General features: G+C 45.1%; 1 protein-coding gene across 1 annotated transcript; it reads right to left on the bottom strand.

Annotated features, from left to right (window-relative positions):
* Window positions 1-1,364: 1,364 nt before the first annotated feature.
* TMEM243 (transmembrane protein 243) lies at window positions 1,365-23,955 on the bottom strand. Its single transcript, XM_024212913.2, has 5 exons — window positions 23,901-23,955; window positions 22,527-22,845; window positions 4,672-4,722; window positions 3,171-3,275; window positions 1,365-1,506 (listed from the first exon to the last, which is right to left on the bottom strand). The coding sequence occupies exons 2-5, from the start codon at window positions 22,602-22,604 to the stop codon at window positions 1,384-1,386; spliced, it is 357 nt and encodes a 118-aa protein (XP_024068681.1). The 5' UTR covers window positions 22,605-22,845; window positions 23,901-23,955; the 3' UTR covers window positions 1,365-1,383.
* Between the last annotated feature and the right edge of the window lie 1,518 nt (window positions 23,956-25,473).

Genomic DNA, 25,473 nt, shown 5'->3' with positions numbered 1-25,473 from the left:
TCCACTCAATCATTTTGAGCTGGCTGTTGCCCATGTGTTGGACTTTATGCACCTTGAAAACTGGATGGAAGCCAAGGACTGTAGGCCTTAGCTTATTAGTGCAGCAACAAGAATTAGTTTGCACACATTTCATGGAAAGTGGATGAGGATTTCTGCACTTACTGGCTCTTCTAAAATACAGAGTTGTTACTTTTCCTCTTGAAATTTAGCTGAGGATATCTCAGTGACTTTAGAGGGTAAGGGCAGGAGCAGTATTGCAGAAGGGGTCTGTTTTCCCAATCTCATTTGATGTACCAGTATTTCCAGCACATAGGACCCTAGTTACAGATGCTTACAGGGTTGTCTTTCGCTATGCCTGTTCCTGAAGAGTCCGTTGCTGGCAATGGATGGAGTTGCAGAAAGATCAGACGTGTTTGTTTGTTTAAGTAAAAAATTAATCACTACAGCAAGTTCAATAAAAGGGAAACTTATAAGAAAGGGAAGGCTATGGAGGTCCACCAGCATCCCTCTAAAGCCTAGAGAACAAAAAAGCCTCTAACCTTCAGAGGCCATTCCAAGTCGGGTAGAAAGACTGCCTACCTACCTAGCTATTCTCATTACACTTCCAGCCTCTCTCTGAAGGTGAGTTGTATGCAGCACATTAATATTTGGGGGATGGCAAGGAGGTGGTAGCACCCTTTGCAAGGTCTTGAAGAAGCAGTTCAGTGATAGTTTAGGCCTATGTCCCTAAAGCAGTGGAAAGCAATTCATTCGACACTTCGGGCTCCTAGCAGACACACAAGGCTGAGCAGCCTTCTAAGTGTGCGTGTGTGTGTGTGAGTGTGTGAGAGAATGAGTGAGTGGGGGGGAAATAACTACAGAAATTAGAGACTGATGTATAAATTATTTTATTTATTTCTGTAATTAGCTCTTCATAATCAGAGTTGGTCTTTCAGTCTGTGGTTTTGTTAATGTGGAATTAAGTTGTAGTTTCAACAAAAGGTTGCCTAGGGAACAGAAATAATTGTATAGTCAGTTTAAACAAAAATAAAGTATTTGTCTTATGTAACTGTAAGATGCCATTTATTTATTCTGTTACAGATCTTTGCAATGCTGCAGTTATTTGTACAATAATAAAAAAAATGCAGTTTTTTCCAAAATGAAAAAGCTTGTGCCCTTCTGAAACATCAGTATAGTTGGAATGTGCATTAAGTGCAAAGTTAGCTCTTAAATAAAAGCAAAGTGTCATGTCATATGGCAATAATTCTTCCCAACACGAGGGACTTTAGATATACATTTACATGAAAATCATGTACTGATTATCCCTGAACAACCCATTTCTTCATCCCTGTCCAGTTGATTATCCCCTTTGTTTCTAGGGTGGAGCTAAGAACAGTCTCGCAATCATTTACCCACTTCATGGAAGTACAGGTTGGCACATATACATAACATGACAATAGAAAATAAGATATAGTAAATTAGATTCCTAAACTTAGGTTCCAAGTCTCCTTGTCGATACCAGTAGATCTAGAAAGGAAAGAGGGATTTTGCATTAGAAATAAAGTCAGGTATTTATATGCAAGATAAACAGGCTACAGTTCAGTGCAGGAGTAAGTAACTGTGAAACTAAGAACTTCTAGGGTTTTCTTTAACATCCCGCCCCCCCCCCCCTTAAATCAGACTAATGAAGAGAGCAGTTAATAGAAGGAAACCTCACTGCAAACTAAGCACTAGGAACAGCCACCCACCTCTCTCTTTCAGCATTCTTGTGGAATGCACTAACCACTCCTGTATTGGCTGCCAGTATCACAGTCAGCTCACTTACCGTTCCTATAGACATAAGAGTTTCATTTTGAGAAATGTTACTTATGCAAGCAACGAGACTGGTGAGCTTGCTTTGCAAACAGTAAGGCCTGGTCCACACTAGAAAATCAGGTCGGTTTAACTATGATGGTTGCGGTGTGAGAAATCCACACCCCTGAGCAGTGTAGTTAAACAGACCTAAGTCCTTGTGAAGGCAGCACTAGGTTGACAGAAGAATTCTTCTGTCTGCCTACCTACCCCACCACCTCTCAAGGAGGTGGAAGTACCTATGCTGACAGGAGAATCCCTTTTGTCAGCATAGGTAATGTCTATACTGAAGCACTACAGCAGTGCAGTTGTAGCATTTTAAGTGTAGACAAGCCCTTATCTTCAGATGTGTCAATAAGCCATTAACATGTCAAGTAGATTTGTTATTTCAATGGTTGTTTGAAAGCTAGGAAATTCATAGTTAAACAAATTGGAGTCAAATTAAAAAAAAAAAAAAAATCCCCCTAATGATTGCCAGAAAATCTTTACATACTTGAGATGCCAACTTTAACTCTGCTTGCGTCCCTATCCTCCCTTTCCTGTGGCAGCTCCCACCAGTACAGAAGTTAAGTCTTGCCTGTTGTGTATGAAGACACACCATAGCTAGGAGGTCTACAAAATTCACGGCTGTGAAAATCGTGTCATGGACCATGAAAGCTGATCTCCAGCCGCCCAGCTCTGAAGACAGAGCAGGGGCTGCTGGCCGGGCATCCAGCTCTGAAGGTTGCACTGCTAGCAGCAGCAGCAGCACAGAAGTAAGGGTGGCGATCCCATGACCCCCTGCAGTAGACTTGTGACCCCCTTTTGGGTCAGGGCCCCCAGTTTGACAAACGCTGTGGAGAAATCACACACTGTGTGTTAGTCATGGCATAAATAACAAAATTTCGAGATGTGTAACAAAGCTATGAAATCTATTTATACCGTGACCAACCTGCAAAAAATGTGTGATTTCTCCGTGATTTAAGTAAACCCCTAACCATAGCATAGTCTTTTGTTGTAGGATGTGACCTGTACACTCTGTAGCAGGCGCATAGACAAGCCTACTGTGAATATGTGTTAAATATTGGGATGTTGTGGCCTGGATGCTCAGGAGGGGACAATAGGAGAACAGAAGATATTTGATAGAAAGTCTATCCCTCTGCACTCGCAGAATAAACATAAGATATCTACCTTTGACCAATATCCAGTGCTTTACCAGATTTCAAGTGCACCATGTACTATAATCTACAGCTGCCCTACTTAGTGTAGCTAGTTCACTACTGTATTATGAAAAACAAAGGATCTATTATGTGCATAAAATACAATTGTGTATATTTCACAATAAATGTAGCAATACTTACAAGTATGCCAGCAGAAACACTACACAAGGAGATGCAGAAAGCAAAAAATATATTCACTGGTTTTGGAGGTAGTTGAGGAAAGATAAAAGCACTGATCAGCGTGACCTGTACAGAGGAATACAGAGAGACTAAATATTTTCATAATGGCAAAAAAACCCATCCACACCCACTCAGGGAAGCAGAGTTATGAAGTGACCAAGGAAACAGTTTAGGATTCCACTTTGGGTGTGTCTCACTACAACCAATACCCACCCACCATGGCGAGAGGCAAGGTGGAGGTATAGGAGGTTGGAAAGGACTAGGGACAGAATTTTTAAATAACACAGTACCCCTAACCACATAGGCACAATCCTTAGTGATTGTACAATAGTTCCCTTCTAGTGGCCCAATACAATCCTCATGTCCATGTAGAAGGACAGATGGAAACGGAAAATTCAAGGGTCACACACAGAAACTTAAGGGAGAAAAAGCCATGTAGAACTCCTCATGTATTAACCAGAATAGTGCTCCTTCTGGCAGTCTTGAAAGATATCCTGCTCCCAGAGGACTGTAACCATCCCTCATGGATGCAGGCCTTGCCACATTATCTTGTACCTTGTCACCTCAAGGACCAGCTCATACATAACTGGGTTTAATTTTGAAGGCCAGTCAAAAAGTTCCAACTGGCTATATAGCATGTGGCTAGCTAAATGTTAAGCCAACTAAACCAAAAAAATACTGCAGCAGAGTGTCTGACTCTTTGCAGCAGCTAATTTACTTCCAAGGTTCTGGTCATAATTTACAAACATGCAAATGGTCCCCAGCTATCTTCCAAACTACTTCCCCACCTATGCTTCATGCCAGCATTATTGCTTGGAAGGGATGTTTCTGCTACATGTCTCTAAGGTGAAGCTCAAGGGAGTTGAGGCTGGAGGTTCTCTGTGATGGGCATGGCATTCTATCCTGGTGTTGTTCAAGGGTTTTCTTTCTCTGGACTTTCCAACAACGGGCTGGATTCCCTGAATATTCAGGCTTCAAATGCTACCCATCATGTTGGCTCTCAAAAGGCAGGAGAGTCAGTGGCTACCATCACAGATCATGGAGTAGACTCCCCATTTTTGTGATAGCATTTGGTTCTTTCAAGAGCTGGAGGAAAGCACAGTGAGATAGCAGAGCAATGGGCGCCTCAAACACATGTAAAAATTTCATCCAGCACTAGGGAGTGCCGCTGAAGAGTTCCTTTCTCGCGTGGATTTGGGAACTTGATTACTTGTTTTTAAAAGGACTCAGTTCCCGCAAAGCGGCAGCAGAAAATAAAACTACCGAAAGAAAATGGCATTCTCCCTTTCCTAAAGGCAAAGGGTCTCACATGACTAGCAAGCCAGTGTGCAAAGGATGGAAGCACTTGGGGCTAAAACCTAGGCCCACTCAAGTCAGTGGAAGTTTTGCCATTAAAACTTCCAACAGAATCAGGATTTGAACCATAGAAAGAAAAATGTAGTTTGGGAAGTGGAATACTTACTATAAGCAGCAAGGATGTTAAGCTACCAACAGCTAAGTTGATGATTCGATCCTGGAAGAAGGAAGAAAAGGAGAAAAGTAACACACTTGGTCATTTCATTTATTATCCTAACATTTGATTAATGTGTGTATTACAATAATATGTAGATGCCCTAAGAGAGATCAGGGTGCCATTGTACTATGCACTGTACATACACACAGTGAGGGGCTCAGCCCCCAAGGAGCTTACAATTTATGTAGACAAGACAAACCAATTTTTTTAAATTCCATCCTTTATCTATATGCAGTTCTACTTTCAAATGTAACTACGTCTCACTGGAGATTTTCCACTGTGGATTGAGGGAAGATTTGCTGACTTCCATGACAAAAAGTAAGCTGCTACTCCTTTCAACTCCTACAAGCCCTGCAGAGCTGACACCATTCTGAATGAGAGAGCTGGAGTCTGTTTCCTGTGCATTAACAGTGGATTTTTTTTTTTTTTTTTTAAACACCACTTTCCTGTGTTACTGTACCCTCCCACCTGTGTAAACCCACTAAAATAGCAGGATTGCACAGGGCTCGCTCTCTCTCTCTCTCTCTCTCTCACACACACACACACACACACACACACACACACACCCCATTTAACCTGCAGAATCTTTATTACTAGCAATGATGAAGGAGAGAACCCAGATTGAGACAGGTCTTAGGTCAAGTTTGTAGGGCTCGGGGAGGACCACCTACCATCTTTGTACTTTGAAACCAAGTGAGATCTGTTCCCCAAGTTAGACACCTACATGACTTGGTGGTGATGGGGGACTTCAACTACTCAGACATCTGTTGGGAAAATAACACAGCAGGGCACAGATTATCCAACAAGTTCTTGGAATGTATTGGAGACAATTTTTTTATTTCAGAAGGTGGAGAAAGCTATTAGGGGAAAAGCTGTTCTAGATTTCATTTTAACAAATAGGGAGGAACTGGTTGAGAATTTGAAAGTGGAAGGCAGCTTGGGTGAAAGTGATCGTGAAATGGTAGAGTTAACGATTCTAAGGCAAAGGTTCTTAAACTATGATCCGCGGACCACCTAGTGGTCTGCAAGCTCCATTCATGTGGTCTGCGGATAGTTCCCTCTAAGGTGTGCACCTGGGCAGCCGCACATGAGAATGAAGGGCCACCCACCTAATTAGTGGAGCCAAGCTGGCATGGCTCCACTAATTAGGTGCCTGGACCCTGGGGAAGACGCACATGTAAGGTGAGGTGGTGACCTTGGGGGGGTATAGGGGGTAGGTGGGAGGGGGCAGTGGGGTGAGAAGAATGGGTGGGGGGAATTTGGGACGTGCAGGGCTGCAGTGGCCAGAGAAAGAGGCGACTTTTCCCAGCTCCAGGGCTATGGTTACCGGGGACAGACGGCCCTCCTGCCCGGCCTCAGCTCTGTGGCAGGGGAGAGACCCCCCGTCCTTCCCAGCCCCAGCTCGGGTGCTGCTGCAATAGGAGAGAGAGGGCACATCCATCGCATTAGAAAGGTAAGACTGCTGATATTAAAATGAGTTGTGTGCTTTTATTTGTAGAACAAAAAAAAAATTAAAGTTTTTTTTTAATAGTGCTTTTATCCAAAGTGCTTTACAGTAGTTAGGTAATGGTACAAACAACATTTGGAAAGATCATTAAGTGGTCAAAAAAAAAACAAAAAAAATTAAAAAAGGTAAAAAAAAAAAAAAAAAAAAAGTTTGAGAACCACTGTTCTAAGGACTGGTAGGAGGGAGAACAGCAAAAGAAAGACAGTGGATTTCAAGAAGGCAGACTTTAGCAAACTCAGGGATTTGGTAGGTAAGATCCATGGGAAGCGAGTCTAAAGGGAAAAACAATTGAAAACAGTTGGCAGTTTTTCAGAGAGACATTATTAAGGGCACAAGAGCAAACTATCCCACTGCGTAGGAAAGAGAGGAAGTCTGGCAAGAGACCACCCTGGCTTAACAAGGAGATCTTCAATGATCTAAAAATCAAAAAGAGTCCTACAAAGAGTGGAAACTAGGTCAAATTACAAAGGATGAATACAAACAAATAACACAAGTATGTAGGGACAAAATTAGAAAGGCCAAGGCACCAAAAGAGATCAAACTAGCTAAAGACAAAGGGTAACAAGAAAACATTCTACAAAAACATTAGAAGCAAGAGGAAAACCAAGGACAGGGTAGGCCTCAGTGGGGGGTGGGGAAAACAATAACAGAAAATGTGGAAATGGCAAAGGTGCTTAATGACTTCTTTGTTTCAGTTTTTACCAAGAAGATTGATGGTGATTGGATGCCTAACATAGTGAATGCCAGTGAAAATGAGGTAGGGTCAGAGGCTAAAATAGGGAAAGAACAAGTTAAAAATTACTTAGACAAGTTAGATGTCTTCAAGTCACCAGGGCCTGATGAAATGCATCCTAGAATACTCAAGGAGCTGACTGAGGAGATATCTGAGCCATTAGCCATTTGAAAAGTCATGGAAGACAGGAGAGATTCCAGAAGACTGGGAAAGGGCAAATATCGTGCCAATCTATAAAAAGGGAAATAAGGACAACTGGGGAAATTACAGACCAGTCATCTTAACTTCAGTACCTGGAAAGATAATGGAGAAAATAATTAGGCAATCAATTTGAAAACATCTAGAAGATAATAAGGTGATAAGTAACAGTCAGCATGGATTTGTAAAGAACAAATTATGTCAAACCAAGCCAATAGCTTTCTTTGACAGGGTAACAAGCCTTGTGGATAGGGAGGAAGTGGTAGACGTGGTACATCTTGACTTTAGTAAAGCTTTTGATACTGTCTCGCATGACTGGCTCATAAACAAACTAGGGAAATGCAGCCTGGATGGAGCTACTATAAGATGGGTGCAAAACTGGTTGGAAAACCATTCCCAGAGAGAAGTTATCAGTGGTTCACAGTCATGCTGGAAGGGCATAATGAGTGGGGTCCCGCAGGGATCAGTTCTGGGTCCGGTTCTGTTCAATATCTTCATCAATGGTTTAGATAATGGTATACAGAGTACACTTATAAAGTTTGTGGACGATACCAAGCTGGGAGGGGTTTCAAGTGCTTTGGAGGATAGGATTAAAATTCAAAATGATCTGGACAAACTGGAGAAATGGTCTGAAGTAAATAGGATGAAATTCAATAAGGACAAATGCAAAGTAGGAAGGAACAATCAGTTGTACACATACAAAATGGGAAATGAGTGCCTAGGAAGGAGTACTGCGGAAAGGGATCTGGGGGTCATAGTGGACCACAAGCTAAATGTGAGTCAACAGTGTAACACTGTTACAAAAAAAGTGAACATCATTCTGGGATGTATTTGTAGGAGTGTTGTAAGCAAGACACGAGAAGTAATTCTTCCGCTCTAATTAGGCCTCAACTGGTGTATTGTGTCCAGTTCTGCAAGCCACATTTCAGGAAAGATGTGGACAAATTGGAGAAAGTCCAGAGAAGAGCAACAAAAATGATTAAAGGTCTAGAAAACATTCCCTATGAGGGAAGATTGAAAAAAAATTGGGTTTGTTTAGTCTGAAAAAGAGAAGACAGAGGGGACATGATAACAATTTTCAAGTACATAAAAGGTTGAGGCAGAAGAATTGTTCTTCTTAACTCTGAGGATAGGACAAGAAGCAATGGGCTTAAATTGCAGCAAGGGAGGTTTAGGTTGGACGTTACAAAAAACTTCCTGTCAGGGTGGTTAAGCGCTGGAATAAATTGCCTAGGGAGATTGTGGAATCTCCATCATTGGAGATGTTTAAGAGCAGGTTAGACAAACACCCGTCAGGGATGGTCTAGATAATACTTAGTCCTGCCAGGTGTGCAGGGGACTTTTGATGTCCTCTTGAGGTCCCTTCCAGTCCTATGATTCTATGAGAGACACATCAGATTAGAATAACACTTCAAAATGGAAAGTTGGGGACTAGAGAAAAGAAACAAGAAAAATGGCAATTTTCCCACTAACAAGCGTTTCTGATCTGAGGCAGAATTCAGTTTAATTTCAGGGACCATCGCTGAATTTGAACCTAGATGACAATGGAAGCCCTAAGCCACTGCAACTTCCCTCTTATGACAGCAGGCAGAACCTTAATTTTCAGGTTGAATAGTGCACGAGAGAGATCAAGACTTCAAAAATTTGGCAGACATCTACCTGCTCACCAGAGACTGATTTGAAAGTCAAGCGAGGTCCAGAGGCAAGTGCCCACGTGAGAAGGCTAGCTCCACTATCTATCACCCACAGTTGGGCACATCACTCTGGCTGTCCCAAAGCGCAGAGCAGTGGGATTTGCACTAACTTTCATATAGGCCTTTGGCTAGCAGAAGTCTGAAGTGTCCATCTCCCTCTCCTGCTAGCTGCTGAAAGGGAGAAGGAGCTTTCTGTCATCTCCCCTCCCTTCCTCCAGAAGGGATCACTGTTGCCCACAGACAAGGGAACAGCAGTGGTGAAACTGACCAATCTTGTTAGTTTCATTCTGCTACTGCTGTGCAAAGCCAGGAACAGAAGCAATGAGAATGGAGCAGTCTGCAGACACTAAGGCAATGCTGCATTACTTTACACTCCAGGCACATTGGGATGGGGTTTTTGTTTATAAATGGACTCAAATCCTGCAGCAGTTGATGGTTTGGAGGACACATTGAAGCCCATTAGACCAGCAGTGCCAATTTATATTAAGCCAGGTAAGACGCATTCAGTTGCTATTCTATAGTAAAGCAGCAGCATTTCGTAACAAGGTTGAACTTTTCTCAAACCTACATTCATTAAAAAGCAAGTGTGACTTGGCAAAAGAACAAAGGGCACAAAGCTGGGGCGGGGGGGGGGGGGGGTGTTGGGATACACGTCACTAATGTCCTTTCCTGGAAATAAAGACTCAAATCTTGCCCCTTTCATCCAGCTGAATCCAGAAATGCTTTAATAGGGACACTGTCAAGTTTAGGGGATTTGTTGTTGTTTTTTAAATAAACAGGCTAATCTAAAACTCAAGTTTCTGATACAGCCCCCTTTAAATAGTATGAACAGGATGTTTTTGTAGGTTTTTCCTTTTTTAAATTTTACATTCCCCCTCCATGCTGACGTGCAAGGGTCTTTAGAAAATGCCATCAGTCCTCCCCTCTCCTATGTGCATGCCTGCCAGCTCTTCAGTGTCAGCTTTGCTGCTCCGATCATCACTGGTGCTCATCCGCTTGCACAGGGGGCCCCGCAAAGTTACGTTGCTCGAGCTTCGGCTTCAGCTTTCTGCCCTGGAGCCCAGTGAGTCTAATGCCAGCCCTGTTCTCGGATTTATTTTGGCTGACCCCCTCTTTCCCCCAAAACCTGCTCAAGACCCCCAGGGGCTCCCGGTTGAGAACCGCTGGTCTAGTGCAGGGGTCCTCCATCCTCCCCATATTGGGACACAATTCCTCCCCTTCAGCAAGGTGAGAGTGACTGTGACCCGCTGACGCTTGCATGCAACCTCCCAGCTAAGAATCCCCAGCCTAATGCAACAGTTGTCAGACCATGGTCTATGGGCCTGTAGAGGTCCTTGGGGCACTTGCTGATCGGCAGAGAGCTTGCTGGCTGACATGACGACGAGTCTCCTTGTCTCCAGCTGCTATATTTAGAGACACTCAACTTTACTTTCCACACGTAAGTAGTTACTGAAGTTGCCACGGGGAAGTTCTGTGATTGCAAATGGGAAGGGAGGTATTCCAGCGGTTAACGTACAGAACTGGGTGATGAAGATCTAGGTTCTAATCCTGTCTCTACCACAGACATGCAGTATGACCCTGGACAGGTCACTTAACCTCTGTGCCATAGTGTCCACATCTATAGTACTTAGAGATCTGCCTGCACTGTAAGCTGTGCAGGGCAGAGAGAGTCTTTCACTCAGTACGTACAGTGCTATGCACACCTACGGAGCTCAGGGCTAAATGTGCAGCCACCTCTAAGGTAAAACAGCTGCTCTGTTCCAACAGTGCACAGGCCTGTAGAAAGATACCCGAACCAATTGAAGCTACAGGGAGATTTTCAATAGGTAGAATAGAGGAGTGCCCCAAATTTGAACCTGGCTCCCCGCACTCTTGCAGGAGCATGCCAAGGGATCACTGGGCGCCACAAACGGACAGAAACTATTTCACGTCTCTTCTTTTGAGCCACGCTGAGGGTACTGTTTAAAGCATGAAGAGGGAAAGCCTCTCTCAACACCAGTAAAAGAGCAATGTCAAGCATCTCAGATTCACACAGTGGGAACGGCTATGAAGCTTTAAAAAAAGAAAACAGAACCCATGTGTTCTGTTCATGGCGTACACCCGAGAAGTTTGTTTCTCTCTAACAGTCTTGCAGAAAAGTTGCAATGCAACCCAACTGTATTCCTTAGGATTCAGAATGAGAGAACAGAGAGAAAGCAGGCTGCTCACTAAAATAGAAAGGCACAACTCAACCTGCCTGTAGGCCAGCAGTTCTCAACCCACGGCCCAATTAGCACACAGTTGTAGGCTAAAAAAAATTGAAAATTTGCTGCTCTTGTCTGGCAGGGGGAGGGGCTGGCTCAGGGGGAGACAGCATCTGGCAGCCTGCTGGAGCACTCCTGCTAGCAAGGGGCTGGGTGAGTGCCACAGGGGGGCAGGATGCAGGAGAGTCGATATCTGGGCAAGTTTGGGCAGGGTGAGGCTCTGGGAACTAGGGGTTTCCTGGGATGCTACTGCACCTCCAGGTTTTAGGTGGGGCTCCACTCCTGGCCCCGTGCCAGGCACTCCATTCCTGGTCCAGCACTGGGGGGTCCCAGCTACCCAGCCTTGGGGTTCAGGTCCCAGCTACCCAGGCAGCAGGTCCCAGGGTCCCAACTGCCCGGCCCCAGGCGGCGGGGTCCAGGTCCGGGTCCCAGCTGCCAGCCCCACGCCGCAATGTCCAGCTGCCAGGCCCTGCACCCAGGGCTCCACTCGTGGCCCTGCTCTGTGGAGGGGTCTCTGGGCGGGGGGCACTGGGCATAGGGGACTGTGGGAGGTTTTTGAGGGGGCACTGTGGTTCTCAACCTGTGGCCCACGTAACACATTGTGGGCCACATACGCAGCCCACAATGATAAATAGGTTGAGAACCACCGATCTAGGCCAGAGGTCGGCAACCTTCAGCACGTGGCCCATCAGGGTAATCCGCTGGCGCGCCAAGAGACATTTTGCTGATGTTGACTGTCCGCAGGCACCGCCCCCTGCAGCTCCCAGGGGCCGCAGTTCGCTGTTCCCGGCCAATGAGAGCTGCAGGAAGCAGGGGCAGACCGCGGCTTCCCGCAGCTCCCCCCCCCAGCTCCCATTGGCCGGGAACGGCAAACCGCGGCCACTAGGAACTGTAGGGGGTAGGGGTGCCTGAGGAAGGACAAAGTCAGCAAAATGTCTCGCGGCCCCCCAGCGGATTACCCTGATGGGCCACGTGCTGAAGGTTGCCAACCCCTGCTCTAGGCTGTCTGCACAACTGACTCCTGCTAGGTCCAGAGATCCCACACTTCCACACAGAGCTCCCTAGTGTGCAAGCAGGATTAGGAATAAACCCTGAAATCTAAAGTGCAAGACTACAATTTTAACACCATTTTAAATACACCACAATATTAAAATGCAAAATCACGTCATGGTCCTTTCGCATGGGCTGGGATGAAAGAATGGTCATTGGCCAAGATTTTTCAACAGCAGCTAGTAATTTTAGGTGCCTAACTGAAGGCTTTAAGGGGCCTGATCGTACTCACCATTTTCTGAAAGTCAGGCCCCTTTAAAAGATCTCAGGTTAGGCACCCAAAAAATAAAAACTGGCTCATTCTGCCTACAGCCATGGAGTCAGACAAGGCTTTTCCTTCTGTTTGTGTATTAAGTTCTATTCAATCCTAAAATGATGAAATTGTAGGAGTGAGTGAGTGAGAGAGATCCATCAGACTCAGGCACCCATGAGACAGCTGATCGAAGACTCCAATCCCACGTCAGTAACTATAGTAAACATGAAGTCAGAGTGAAAGTTAAAGCAGCAACAAAGCAACAAACACAGTCTGCTGGGAACAGTTCTCTAGCTTGTGGCCGGTTTAACAACTAAATCTAGCTGATTAACCAATTCCATTTCAAGGTCTAGCTCCCCATTTCAGGGACGGTTGCAATGAAACCACCTTTCAGGGACTCGAGGTTAAACCCACAAAGAGTGGCTAAAAAGTTCCAAATATACCATCAGCAGAACAAGGTATTTCAGGATACTGGGATTAGAGTAACTGATCCTGAAATCCCAGGATTGCAGAAGTGATCTGAGATTGTATTTCCCAGCACCCAGTGGCACTTCAGCTCCTGGCAGCTTAGCACAGCAAAAAGGTTACACATATATAAGCAGGAAACAAAGATGGCTACGGGGATTGTTAACGGGATGGAGCCTTCCACGACATCTGGTCCCTCCGACTACCAACAAAGGTCAGCAGTGACCAGAAGCTGAAACAGATGTCTGTTCGGGACCAATACCCAAAGAGAGCATGAGGTTAGCAGAGTTGCTAGCAAGCAGGCATCTACAACACACACACTACAGCTGTCATCCTCATTGGCAAAGAGCCCAAGGATGGAGAAAACTAGATGATCAGAACTACGTCTCACCTCTAGAGGCAATTCCCCCTCTCCCCACCCCATCAGGAGAGAGGCATGTAGGCAAGGAAATGTAGCGAGATCCATACACCTGCTGCTGCTACTTCCTGATTTCTGCCTGCAGAAAGGGCTTCACTTTCCAGAGTTATCATGCAAGAAATCATAGTTACTAACATACTGCATTGCATACAAAAATGTTCAGAACACTACATCTGCAAAGTCGAGCACTGAAAAGTAGCAACTGCTGGGATTAAGGATTGCCCGGGCAACTTTGATTCCACCCCCTTGTGCATTGTGATGCAGGATTTAATTACATGATCACATACTATTTTCCACAGGGGACCCCTGCCTCATTCAGTGCACAGGATGGACAGTGGTCACTGAGTGGGTAGCTATTCAGTATTGCATTTTATCCTCATCGTTCAACGAACGGCCTTCTTTAACTCACACAATTCAACCCATGCACTGAATACAGAATTATTAGTTTTCTCATTGGCTTTTCTGTGTTGCATTCACCATTGTAGCCAAGTGTCTCAAACTTTTTTTTTTTTTTTTTTTTTTTGAGGCCACCTCTAATTATTTTTGACTGAACAGTTTTACATCAAAACATGCAATTTTATCAAAATATTTTGTAGGAATGTGTCAAGTTTGACAAATTAGATAGGAAAAAAGGTATGTGTGTATATATATTAAATGTAATATAGAAGTTGAAATGAAATTACTTTAAGGGAACATTTTGATGATCCCAAATTGGGTTTTTTTTGTTTTTTTATTTTCATTTGCAGGAAATTTTGGCTTCTTCCAATTCAGGATGAAAAAAAAAATTAGAAATGTTGGAATTTCCTGCAGATTGGATATTCTGGTTCCCAACCAGCACAATTTATCTTCACCCCACCACTCGGAGATCAGGGGCATTAGTAACCCCATTTTACAAATAAGGAATGGCGGCAGAGAGAGATTAAGGCCAAAATTACCATCAACTGTCCACTAGTTTTGGGTGCCCAACTTGAGATATCCAGAGCCTGATTTTTAGAGCACTTAGCATTTTATAGTACTTTGTATGTTCAAAACAAAGCTTTGTTGGGGCTCGTCTACACAGTCCATTAGTCCGCACCAGCATGTCACACACTATCTGGCCCGTGCTGGCGTGCACTAAAAAGTTCCCTAGTGCACATGAATGTTGTCCTGTTGTTTCAAACAATATTACATCAACATGCAGTAGGGAACTTCTTAATGCATGCTAGCAGGGTCCGCATGGGTCAGGTAGTGTGGGACACGCTGGTGAGGACTAAAATGTACACCCCACTAGAGCGGACTAACACACTGTGTAGACAAGCCCTTAAATTGCAGTTGTGAGTACTCTACACTGCTGCAGGTCCGGCCCCAGGTGCCTTAAGTCAGGCACGCAGAAAATGAACACGACTAGTGAAAAGTTTAGTTTAAGTAACTTGCCCACCATTGCACAGAAACTCTGTGGCAGATGCAGGGACAGAATCCAGTTCTCAAGCGCAGCATTCAGCTGCCTTCACTGTGAAAGCCATCCTTTCTCTTCTTGAATCCCGAGTCATACCTCACACACCTTCTAACTTCTGCAAAAAATGAGGCAGGGATCCTACAGACAACAGCCAATGCCCATCCTATGCACTGAATGAAGCAGGGGTCCTATGTAAAAAAGTAGTATGTGATCATGTATCATAATGCATATGCACAAGAGGGCCAAATTAAGATAGCCCAGACATTACTCAACCTTGGAGTGCTTGAGTTTGCAATCTTCATGTTCCTTTAATGTAGTTCGCCGTGTGTAATTTTTAAAAAAGCGAACAGACATATTCACACACAGAAGTGCAGCTTGAGGTAGACACCCAGCCTGGAACATTTCAGCCCAAATGGTTGAAGTTTGATAACTAAGCAACTGAAAACAGGGTCTCATAAAGGGAAGTATCAGGCAACCTTAATTCTAGGCAGTGCAATCTGATCCATCCAGGGGGGTGGAGTGGAGGGGGTGATTAAATTAAAAAACCCAACAAAACAAAAAAACCTGTTTTTTTATTTTAATTAAATAGTAAATTTTCTCTTTTTTAAAAAATAAATCCAAATTTAATATAATATGTTAAGGCCTAAACTTAATATGAGCTCTTAGAACATTTAAATAAAAAAATTAATGTGCTCTTGTGTGTTTAATTAAATTCCAGTTATCATCCTGACAAATCATGAGCAAAACAAATTCTCTCGTAAATACGCAATATATCATTCACCATTTTCTAACATTAAAATGTACAATAAGAATCTGAAACTATTAAGTTATATAACTGCTTACTGAGTCATAGCATACCTCCTAGGTAGCAAAAAGATGTACCAAATCTAGTGTAAAGCCTCTATTTAGTTGTCAACTGACATGTTTTAATGGCTGTATCAACCAAGGAGAACGCACCCTTTTTAAGAAAATGATTGAAGTACAAATGGAAAAGTTGATTAAAATTGATGATTTAAATCAAGGCTTTTCAAGTGGTGATGTAAATCAGGATATAAATCGTCTTATTTAAAAAAAAAAAAAAAAATCAACCCACACTGCTCCACCTATAACAGACACACACAAGCTATAATCCCAGTTATCAGCAGATTCCAGGGACCACCACGCAAGACTTTTTTGTCCTTCCCCCTCTTCCTTTCCTCCCAGGAGCTGGCTGAGCTGGCTTTGAAGTCTGCATTCTAGCTCCCTCATCCCAAGGCAGTTATGTTCTGGAGGCGGCAGCCTCAGGGGACCTGGAGCACTGTGAAGTTTGAACGCCAGCACAGAACGTTCCTGGGAGATAGAACTCGGCTTCCATTAGCCAGGCTCGTACTGCACAAGCTTCACTCTTGTACTCAACTGTTGCCCTCATAGGCACTGACTCCGTGGGGGCTCTGGGGCTGGAGCACTCATGGAAAAAAAAAAAAAAATAGTGGGTGCTCAGCACCCACCAGCCACCCGCCACTCAGCAGGCCCCACTGGTCAGCTGTTTGGTGGTGGGCAGGAGGTGGTCGGGGAGAAGGGGCGGAACAGGGGCAGGAAGAGATGGGGCGTGCTCGGGGGAGGGGCGGAGCGGGGGCAGGAAGAGGTGGAGTGAGGGTGGGGCTTTGGGTGAAGGGAAGGGAGCTCAGCCATTGTGGAGCACTACACAACTTTGTTATATCATCATAGTGCCCAGAAGCCCCAGTCATGGACCACGCCCCCACTGTGCTAAGCACTAGATGCCTCTTAAGCAAGATTCTCTTTACTCAGTCCAGGAATCCCACCCCTCCAAGCACACTGCAGAGCTCAGGGCATCTGTGGAGTCAAGAGATTTCTACCACCATGCCACATTCAGTTATCACCCCACCTCTGTGAACTAGTAGCCTTCCAAGTACAGTTGCCATTGCAACTAGAACGGCTCCCAAAGAGAAGCCTCCCCATATTGCATAGACTCGGACTTTAAGGCCAGAAGGGACCATTGTGATCATCTAATCTGACCTCCTGCACATTGCAGGCCACAGAACCTCACCCACCCACTCCTGTAATAGACCCCTAGCCTCTGGCTGAGTTACTGAAGTCCTACAATCATGATTTAAAGACTTCAAGTCACAGCAAATCCACCATTTACACTAGTTTAAACCTGCAAGTGACCTGTACCCGGTGCTGCAGAGGAAGGCAAAAAAAACCCAGGGTCTCTGCCAATCTGACCTGGGGGGAAATTGCTTCCCAAGCTCAACTATGGTGATCAGTTAGACCCTGAGCATGTGGGCAAGACCCACCAGGCAAATGCCTGGGAAAGAATTCTCTGTAGTAACTCAGAGTCCTCCCCATCTAGTGTCTCATCACCGACCGTTGGAGATATTTGCTGCTAGCAGTCACAGATCGGCTATATGCTATTGTAGGCAGCCTCATCCTTTCCATAAACTTATCAAACTCAGTCTTGAAGCCAGTTAGGTTTTTTGCACCCACTACTCCCCTTGGAAGGCTGTTCCAGAACTTCACTCCTCTGATGGTTAGAAACTTTCATCTAATTTCAAGCCTAAGCTTGTTGATGGCCAGTTTATATCCATTTGTTCTTGTGTCCACATTGGTGCTTAACTTAAATAATTCCTCACCCTCCCTGGTATTTATCCTTCTGATGAATTTATAGAGAGCAATCATCTCTCCCCTCAGACTTCTTTTGGTTAAGCTAAACAAGCCAAGCTCTGAGTCTCCTCTCATAAGGTGGGTTTTCCATTCCTTGGATCATCCTAGTAGCCCTTCTCTGCACCTATTCCAATTTGAATTCCTCTCTCAAACATGGGAGATCAGAATTGCACATAGTATTTCCCAGATGAGGTCTCACCAGTGCCTTGTATAATGGCACTAACACTTCCCTGTCTCTACTGGAAATACCTTGCCTGATGCATACTAGGTCTGCATTAGCCCTTTTTTTTTTTTTTTTTTTTTTTTTTACAGCCACATCCTATTGTCAGCTCATAGTCATCCTGTGATCAACCAATATGCCCAGGTCTTTCTCCTCCTCTGTCACTTCCAGCTGATATGTTCCCAGCTTATAGCAAGAATTCTTTGTTAGTTCTTAAGTGCACTATTTAATTCACACTATTAAATTTCATCCCATTTTTATTACTCCAGTTTTATCATAAAATCCTCCAGATCTTCTTTTATGATATTTTGGTCCTCCTCTGTATTGGCAATACCTCCCAACATTGTGTCATCCACACATTTTATTCACACACTTCCCCTTCTTGTGCCGTCATTTAAAAAAAAAAAAAAAAAAAGGTAAATAAGATTGGTCCCAAAATCATCCCTGAAGAACTCCACTAATAACCTCCCTCCAGCCCGACAGTTCACCTTTCAGTATGACCCGTTGCAGTCTCCCCTCTAAGCAGTTCCTTATCCATCTTTCAATTCTCATATTAATCCCCATCTTCTCCAATTTAACTAATAATTTCCCATGTGGAACTGTCTCAAATGCCTTACTGAACTCCACGTAGATTAAATCTACTGCATATTTCCTTTCTCTAAAACTATAAGTTATCTTCTCAAAGGAGGAGATCAGGGTGGTCTGGCACAATCTATCTTTTGTAAAACCATGTTGCATTTTATCCCAATTACTGTTCATCTCTATGTCCTTAACTACTTTCTCTTTCAAAGTCTGTTCCAAGGCCTTACACACTCTTGAGGTCAAACTTACAGGCCTGTAGTTTCCCGAATCGCTTTTTTCCCGTTTCTTAAAAATAGGAACTACATTAGCAATTCTCCAGTCATAGGGTACAACCCCCGAGTTTACAGATTCATTAAAAATCCTTGCTATTGGGCTTGCAATTACATGTGCCAGTTCCTTTAATATTCTTGAATGGAGATTATCTGGGGCCCCCGATTTAGTCCCATTAAGCTGTTTGAGTTTGACTTCCACCTCGGATATGGTAATTTCTGCTTCCATATCCTCATTCCCATTAGCCACCCTGTCACTGCCCTTAAGTTCTTCATTAACCTTATGAAAAACTGAGGCAGAGTATTTGTGTAGGTGTTGAGCCATACCAAGATTATCTTTAATCTCCACCGCATGCTTAGTGGTCCCACTTCTTCTTTCCTTGTTTTCTTTTTATTTATATGGTTCATTTCAGCTCAGCACAATCTTCCTATGATTCAGTGCCAGAGGAGCAAAATAAATCAGAGCAAGAGAGATCCAGAAATCCAGGTCAGGATGAATCCATGCCAGAAGGAGAGGGATTGGAAAGGGTCATGGTTTTAGCATTCTCCGCCAACTAAAGAAAAGGCTGCTAACTACAGGCTTTCACCCAAGAGTGCCAGATGCTGTACTTTCAATAACAAGTCTGAAGTTATGGTGCCATAATTCAAGCTTAGCCATTTTGTCCTGAACAATGGTCAAGTCCTACCAAACTGTGTTCCAGCAAATGTCAAGGTTTTAAAGAGACATCTGTCATGCCTCGAGGATCCCACAGCATTTTAATAAGGACTTTGGTACCAGCAGTGCAGGGATCATGTAGGCAGATCCCACAGTTATCACACAACCCATCACAACACAGCTGTTGGGGGTGGGAAGCAAGGGAATGGGAAGTGGAAGAAAAGCAGCACCCTAATTGATATATGGCAAGTCTTTTCAGTTTAGAGTGGTAGCTAAACCCGGTCTACCTGATGTCTGCTTAGTGGCCCCTGAGCAGATCCTGGTGAAAGGGTGTCTGTTTTATTAATTTCACAATACATCACCCACATCGCTGTCAGACTTGAGAGAGGCTGCAGTGTACAGGAATTGAGGAGTATCCCGGTCAGTAGTCTGGAAGCCCGCTAGTGGGCCTCCCAGGTTTCTCCTGCAGATGCCACCAGCACGCTTTATAAAGCAGCAGTGTATGAATGTAGCTAGGTTTGTAAGTTTGGGTACAGTTAGTAAACACAGTTGTTTGGAATATGACTGTGTCCCTGTGGTTCCCTTATAATCTTAGTATCATGTAAAGAGTAAGGCAGAGCCAGTGCCCTGAGGTATTCAAGTCTAGACATGGTCCCTCCAGATCAGATTTGAGTCATACTGGAATTTTACCATTTGCTGTCCATGCTATATCCATCCTAAGGGTAAGTGGTGGACTTCAGTGCTAATAAAAAAAGTGCTTGGGTGCTATATTCTCTCACACACACTTCAACAAAGGGGTAGGAAGTTAATGTGGTGTGAAGAGTTTAAAAAAAAAATGGAGGCCCCGATCCTGCAATCAGCTCCATGTGAGCAGAGCCCTGCACTCATGTTGAGCTCTTCCACGGTCAATAGGGCTCCGCACAGGGGTACATGGCTGTGGCCTGCAGGATCATGGCCAAAGCTGGGGAGCCGTTAAACAGAAAATTGTAATAAAAACCCTTCCGTTGTCTATTACCCTCCTAGATGAGGAAAAAGAGCTGAAAGGGACAGATATCGCCTTTTAGATATTCACTGCATATTTATCCCTTATAGTTTGGGCACCTCTGAAGTTAGCTTGACTGGCACTTTTTGGTTTCTCCAGGCAACGATCATGGCAGAACACAACTAATGCTCTTTCTGGAGCTAAGTTCAAGAGCCCAAAGGGTTGTTTTTCCAGGGCTCTCACAAAGCCAGGAGCTGTGTATAATTTTGAAGGTGCACGGTAATGAATCCACAGCTATCTAGGCGTTCTCAGCTGTCACTCAGCTGCATGTCATGCCCACTCAGAACTTCATGGCATCAACAGGGATCAAACTCACATCCTCCTACTCCAGAAGGCCAGGCCCTACCATTTAAACTACAAGGATAAATCATGAAAGACTAGGAATTCAGCCAAGTCACTGTACTATAGAGTCATTCTCACGCGCTCTCTGTGGCTCTATGACTGGGTAAGTATTTATCCCCCGTGGAACAGTCATTGGGCCAAAGAGAGAATGACTCTGTAGTCCAGTGGTTAGGACACCCACCAGGGAGAGGGAGACCTGGCATCCAGTCCCCCTACTCCATTTACTTTCATATTTTTAATCCAGAGTGGAACAACTTCAACAGGGGGGACTGAGGGAGCCCCATATCAGAATAGCCCAAAGCCCAGTGGTTAGAGAACTCTCCTCAGAGGATTTTAACTGTAGTCTCCCACCTTTCCCCGCCTCCAGCAGAAAGAGAGAATTGCACTTGGGATGTGGGAGGCCCAGGATAATGCTCTACTCACTGGGCTAGAAGTTATGAAATGGGCACCTCGCACCCCACCTTTTGAAGGGGACCCAATCCTGTAGGCAGCCTCTAAGCCCATCTACCAGATTGGGCCCGACAAGCAATTTAGGTGACTAAACACTTATCCTCCCCCAGTGCATGAATCACTCTGCGGCTCTGGACACCAATAGCAAGGCAGCAGTGTGCAAGCCCAGAGGCAAAAAACTTAGACACAGAGGAAACTTTTACCCTGAAAACTTAGGCACTAAATGTAGCCACCTACAGGGTTCAGGGAGAATTATGGATTACAGGGGAACCCAAACTGGGATTTAGGCACCTAAGTATCTTTGCTGATCTGGGCCTTAGTTACTAGCAATATAAATAGCGTTGCAAGAAGTAGTTCCCGCCACCTAGCACCCCCCGCCCCCCATGGGTCATGTTCAAAACATGTGACATTCTCTAATTAAGAAGAGTCAGGGGACAAATTCCCCCCACGCCTCCGACCTTTTGAAATAATCCCACAAAACCAGAAAATTGTAAAGTAAGTTTGCCATGGCGAAGTATTTTGCCAAGTTGCACAAAGACCCTATTATTAGAAGATCCCACAAAACTGAGCAACACACACCATGTGCTCGGCATATATAGTTGGTAGGGTGACCAGATCTCCTGATATTAGGAGCTTTGTCTTATTTACGCAACTATATCCCCCAATTCTTCCCCCGCAAAAAACGCAGGGTCCTGATTTTTCACCCTTGCTATCTGGTCAACCTTGCAATTGGGCAAGTCACATCCACATTACACAACACCACCATTGCACAATCGCAGCATTCGTTTTCAAGACGGCCCTGTGCAAGGCACCCTATCGCAACTGCTGACATGGGACCCTACAGAGGCTCTGAAGTACCCTTCAAACTCTGCAAATAATCCCTGTGGCTCTGTGCCTTTAGATCAAACAACAAAATCTCTATTCAGCCCCCTGCCTTCCAGAGGCCCTAGTACAGCTGTGAAGTGCCACTGTGGGTGTGGAGGTACTTCTTGCTAGAGCAGTTCAATTTTTATTTTATTTAAAAAAGGGGGGGGGGGAATGATGTAATAATTACTACTAAGAGACTGAGTAAGCTACTTATTGCACATGAAAATACCCAATACTCAGGGCCAACTCTACTGTTTTTGCCGCCCCAAGCAGCGCACCGAATTGCCACCGCAGATGGCAGGGGCAGACTATGTGCCGTTACGGCGGCACACGCGTTTCCACGGCGGCGGCAATTTGACGGCAGCTTCTGTCTTCAGCCGGAAAACAGAAGCCGCCGAATCGCCCCCGCGGGTAGCTGAACATGGAAGCTGCCGCCGAATTGCCACCGCCATGGAAACGCGCGTGCCGCCCTAACTGGGCACAGACTGCCCCCGCCGTCCGTGGCGGCAGTTCGGCGCGCTGCTTGGAGCGGCAAAAACACAGACTGCCGCCCCTTGCAGATTGCCGCCCCAAGCACCTGCTTGGAATGCTGGTGCCTGGAACCAGCCCTGCCAATACTGCTTTCCAACAAACTGAGTAGCTCTCTCAACTTCAGAAAGGAGCCCTTCAGTAGCCAGCTCTTGGAGGGGATCTCTCCAAAGCACAATCAGGTCTTACCCTTGCTGAAGTTTCTCCAAAGAGAGGTCTGTTGTCCAGTCCACCCGTGCCATAGGTTCTAGTTGTATAGTCTTCCATTTCCCCTCCCCAAAAGAAATCGGCCGTGTCACTCACACACAGAGAGAGATTATCTCAAAACAAAACCATCCCTGTCTCAAGAGGCCTTAAGCCCATGGCACAGTATGTGTGAGCAAGAGTTATTTATGGAAAATACATCTCTCCTGGCTTTGGGTGCTTCACACAACACGTGGCTCAGAGCCAAGGATCCAAGCCTCCCCTCCAAGCCTTCGCTTTCTTCTTCATGATCAGAAGCTGCTGCCTGCCAGAGACAAACACAAACGAGAAATATTGGACCTTTTTTGTTAGCTCTAGGGCAGCGTGGTTGATTTATTATCGTTTATTTCCCCTAATGGAACTAATCAAGGCTGTTAATAGGGAGCCCATGCCAGGAGTCCTTTTCTCCCCCACCCCCAACAAAAGCTCGATTCTTTTGGAGATCAATTAAACAAAGCTGCCTTTCTGCAGCTGCTGCCCCTACCCCAGCATCACGGCTCCTAGTTCAAAGCTCACGAGCTGGGGGTGGGCAGAGGGGTGAGTCTCGTGGGAAAGGAACTCTTGCCCCAGCTTCTTTCCCCTCCCACCGGATTCGCTGCTGGTGCTCACCCAAGCAATCAGATTAGACTCGGGGCAGGGTATTTATCAGGGAAGGGGGTGCCGAGCATATGCCAAAGGTCACAACAGAAAATAGCGCTTTCCTTCCCTTCTGCTAGAACTTGTTTGCTGGGGAGGGAGAGGGGGGAAGGAGTGATTATTTAAAAAAAAACAAAAAACAAAAAAAGCCAACAGAATTTTATAGTAAGAGGAAATTAAGTGGTTGATCCACGCTCTCTGTTCCCCTTCAATTTTAAATCAAGCCGCCGCAGCCCGCAATAAACTTCGATTCGTGTCCCACTTGCTTCTCTAGTGTATAGTCAGCTGCTCCCCCTCCCCCAAGAATAACCCTTCTTGTCCCGGAGATCTGCAGCGGCCTGAGCAAAGGGGGAGGGGAAAGAACCAGGCACCAACCCCTTTCCCCACCCCATTCATCCATCCCCTTGAAAGATTGATTCGTCTCTTAAGGGAAAACACACAAACGCTGAAGACCAAAAACAAAGCAATCCCGATTAGAGAAACTGAAATGCCAGACCTGATCACTTTCCCCTTCCCTCCTCCTCCTGCCCCAACAGTGCACCCCCACCCCTGTACATACCCCAAGCGTGAAGCCCACCCTCTTCTACACACACCCCTCTGGGGAACATGTGCCCAAGAGGCCACAGTAGCAAACGTTCGGAAACAGAACGTTGGCGTTGTTAAGATTCCATCGGTGCTACTTACCCCCGTAGTGTACCTCAGGGAAGCTACAACAGATACAACCACCCCTGTCCCTTCACTGGTTAATATCCTTCCAGGCGCTGTCGCAAACCAGCCCTCCCCTACCTACAGTCCAGCCTCCCCCGTGATCTCACCGCCAGCCCGATCCAATCACAGGCAGGAGAGGACCTGCACTTGCTGCAATTCTTTATTTCCCGAGCTTGCAGATTTGTTTATTTTGAAAGGGAAATAACTGTTCGGGGCATTGGTACGTGAGTGGCTAATCAGTAACCGGGCAACGTGAGAGTCACATTATTTTTTAAAAAAATTCTACCCTTAAGTGCAGCTTTAATTATTAATAATTAAATTGATCATTGCTAATAGTAACAATACACTGACTTTCTTTTGATAGAGCATTGGGCTTTTCAAAATACATGCAGAGATGAGGACCGTATTCAGTCTATCTGTTACAATGGGATGACCCCTCTGACTGCAGGGTGAATTTGACCAAGGGTGCCTGGGGGTTCTCCACTGGGTTACATTAAAGTTTATGCCACTGTCACTCCAGAGAACCTGGTCCGTGGTCTCTCTCCATTGTTATTGTTGTTATATTATTTATTGGAGAGAGATGTAGTAGTCTGAGCACACATCTGGGAGCCAAGAACTTTGACCCTTGATACTGTGGTGCCTGGCAATTAAAAGAGAAAGATGATAAAATAATTCTAAGGTCTAATCTTGGCTTCTTTGATCCTGACTGTCCCTCTGGAGCACTCAGGAAGTCACTTAGGTCCAGATCCTCAAAGGTATTTTGGTGCCTGTCTCCTGTTAAAGTCTATGGGAGTTAGGTGCCTACAGGGCCAGCTCCAGGCACCAGCGCAGGAAGCAGGTGCCTGGGGCGGCCAATGGAAAGGGGCAGCACGTCTGGGTCTTCAGAGGCAATTCGGCGGCGGGTCCTTCCATCCCTCTCGGAGGGAAAGACCAGCGGCCGAATTGCCGCCGAAGAATGAAGTGGTGCGGTAGACCTGCCGCCAATCGCGGCTTTATCTTTTCTTTTTTTTCTTCGCCGCTTGAGGCAGCAAAAAAGCTGGAGCCGGCCCTGGGTGCCTAAATACCTTTCATAATCTGGGCTTTAGGGCCTGATTCTCCACTGCCCTGAAACTTGTGTAGTCCTCCCTCTGGGCAAAATGTAGTGTTGCCAACCATTGTGGTTTTATCAAGAGTCTTGCAGTATTTGGTGTTGCTGTTAAAGCCTCAGCTCTTGGAGTCATGTGATTATCTGAGACTCTCATTGTACAGTTTTATTTTTTGTTTTTAATTGGTTTTTTTTTCCATCATGGTTGTGAAGAAAAACTTGAAAACGTGAAACAGACTCAACACCAGAAGGCAAATGAAAGAACCCCAGATTTATTATTTTTTAAATATGCTTTTAAGCCAATCTCATGATTTTGGGTGGGTGAAGGTTGAATCAAGGAAAACTCCTTGGGAACTGCCAACTGATGTGCCAAGACTACTTTTGCCCCTGCTTTCCTACCCTGGCAGCTCGGGACTCCAGCACCCTGTCTTGTTGAGCCAGACACGCCAGTCTGCTCCAACACAA

Source organism: Terrapene carolina, unplaced genomic scaffold (assembly GCF_002925995.2).
Source record: "Terrapene carolina triunguis isolate 2854851 unplaced genomic scaffold, T_m_triunguis-2.0 Scaffold68, whole genome shotgun sequence".
NCBI lineage: Eukaryota > Metazoa > Chordata > Testudines > Emydidae > Terrapene > Terrapene triunguis.
This window is presented reverse-complemented; position numbering and strand designations above follow the sequence as displayed.

Bases quoted from the DNA above. Each gene is read 5' to 3' on its own strand.
- TMEM243 (XM_024212913.2), bottom strand. From the start codon at position 22,604: ATGGAAGACTATACAACTAGAACCTATGGCACGGGTGGACTGGACAAC. The intron at 4,723-22,526 runs GTAAGACCTGAT...TCCTTCTTCCAG, and splicing joins TTGGAGAAACTTCAGCAAGG to GATCGAATCATCAACTTAGC. The intron at 1,507-3,170 runs GTAAGTATTGCT...TTTCCTTTCTAG, and splicing joins GTGTTTCTGCTGGCATACTT to ATCTACTGGTATCGACAAGG.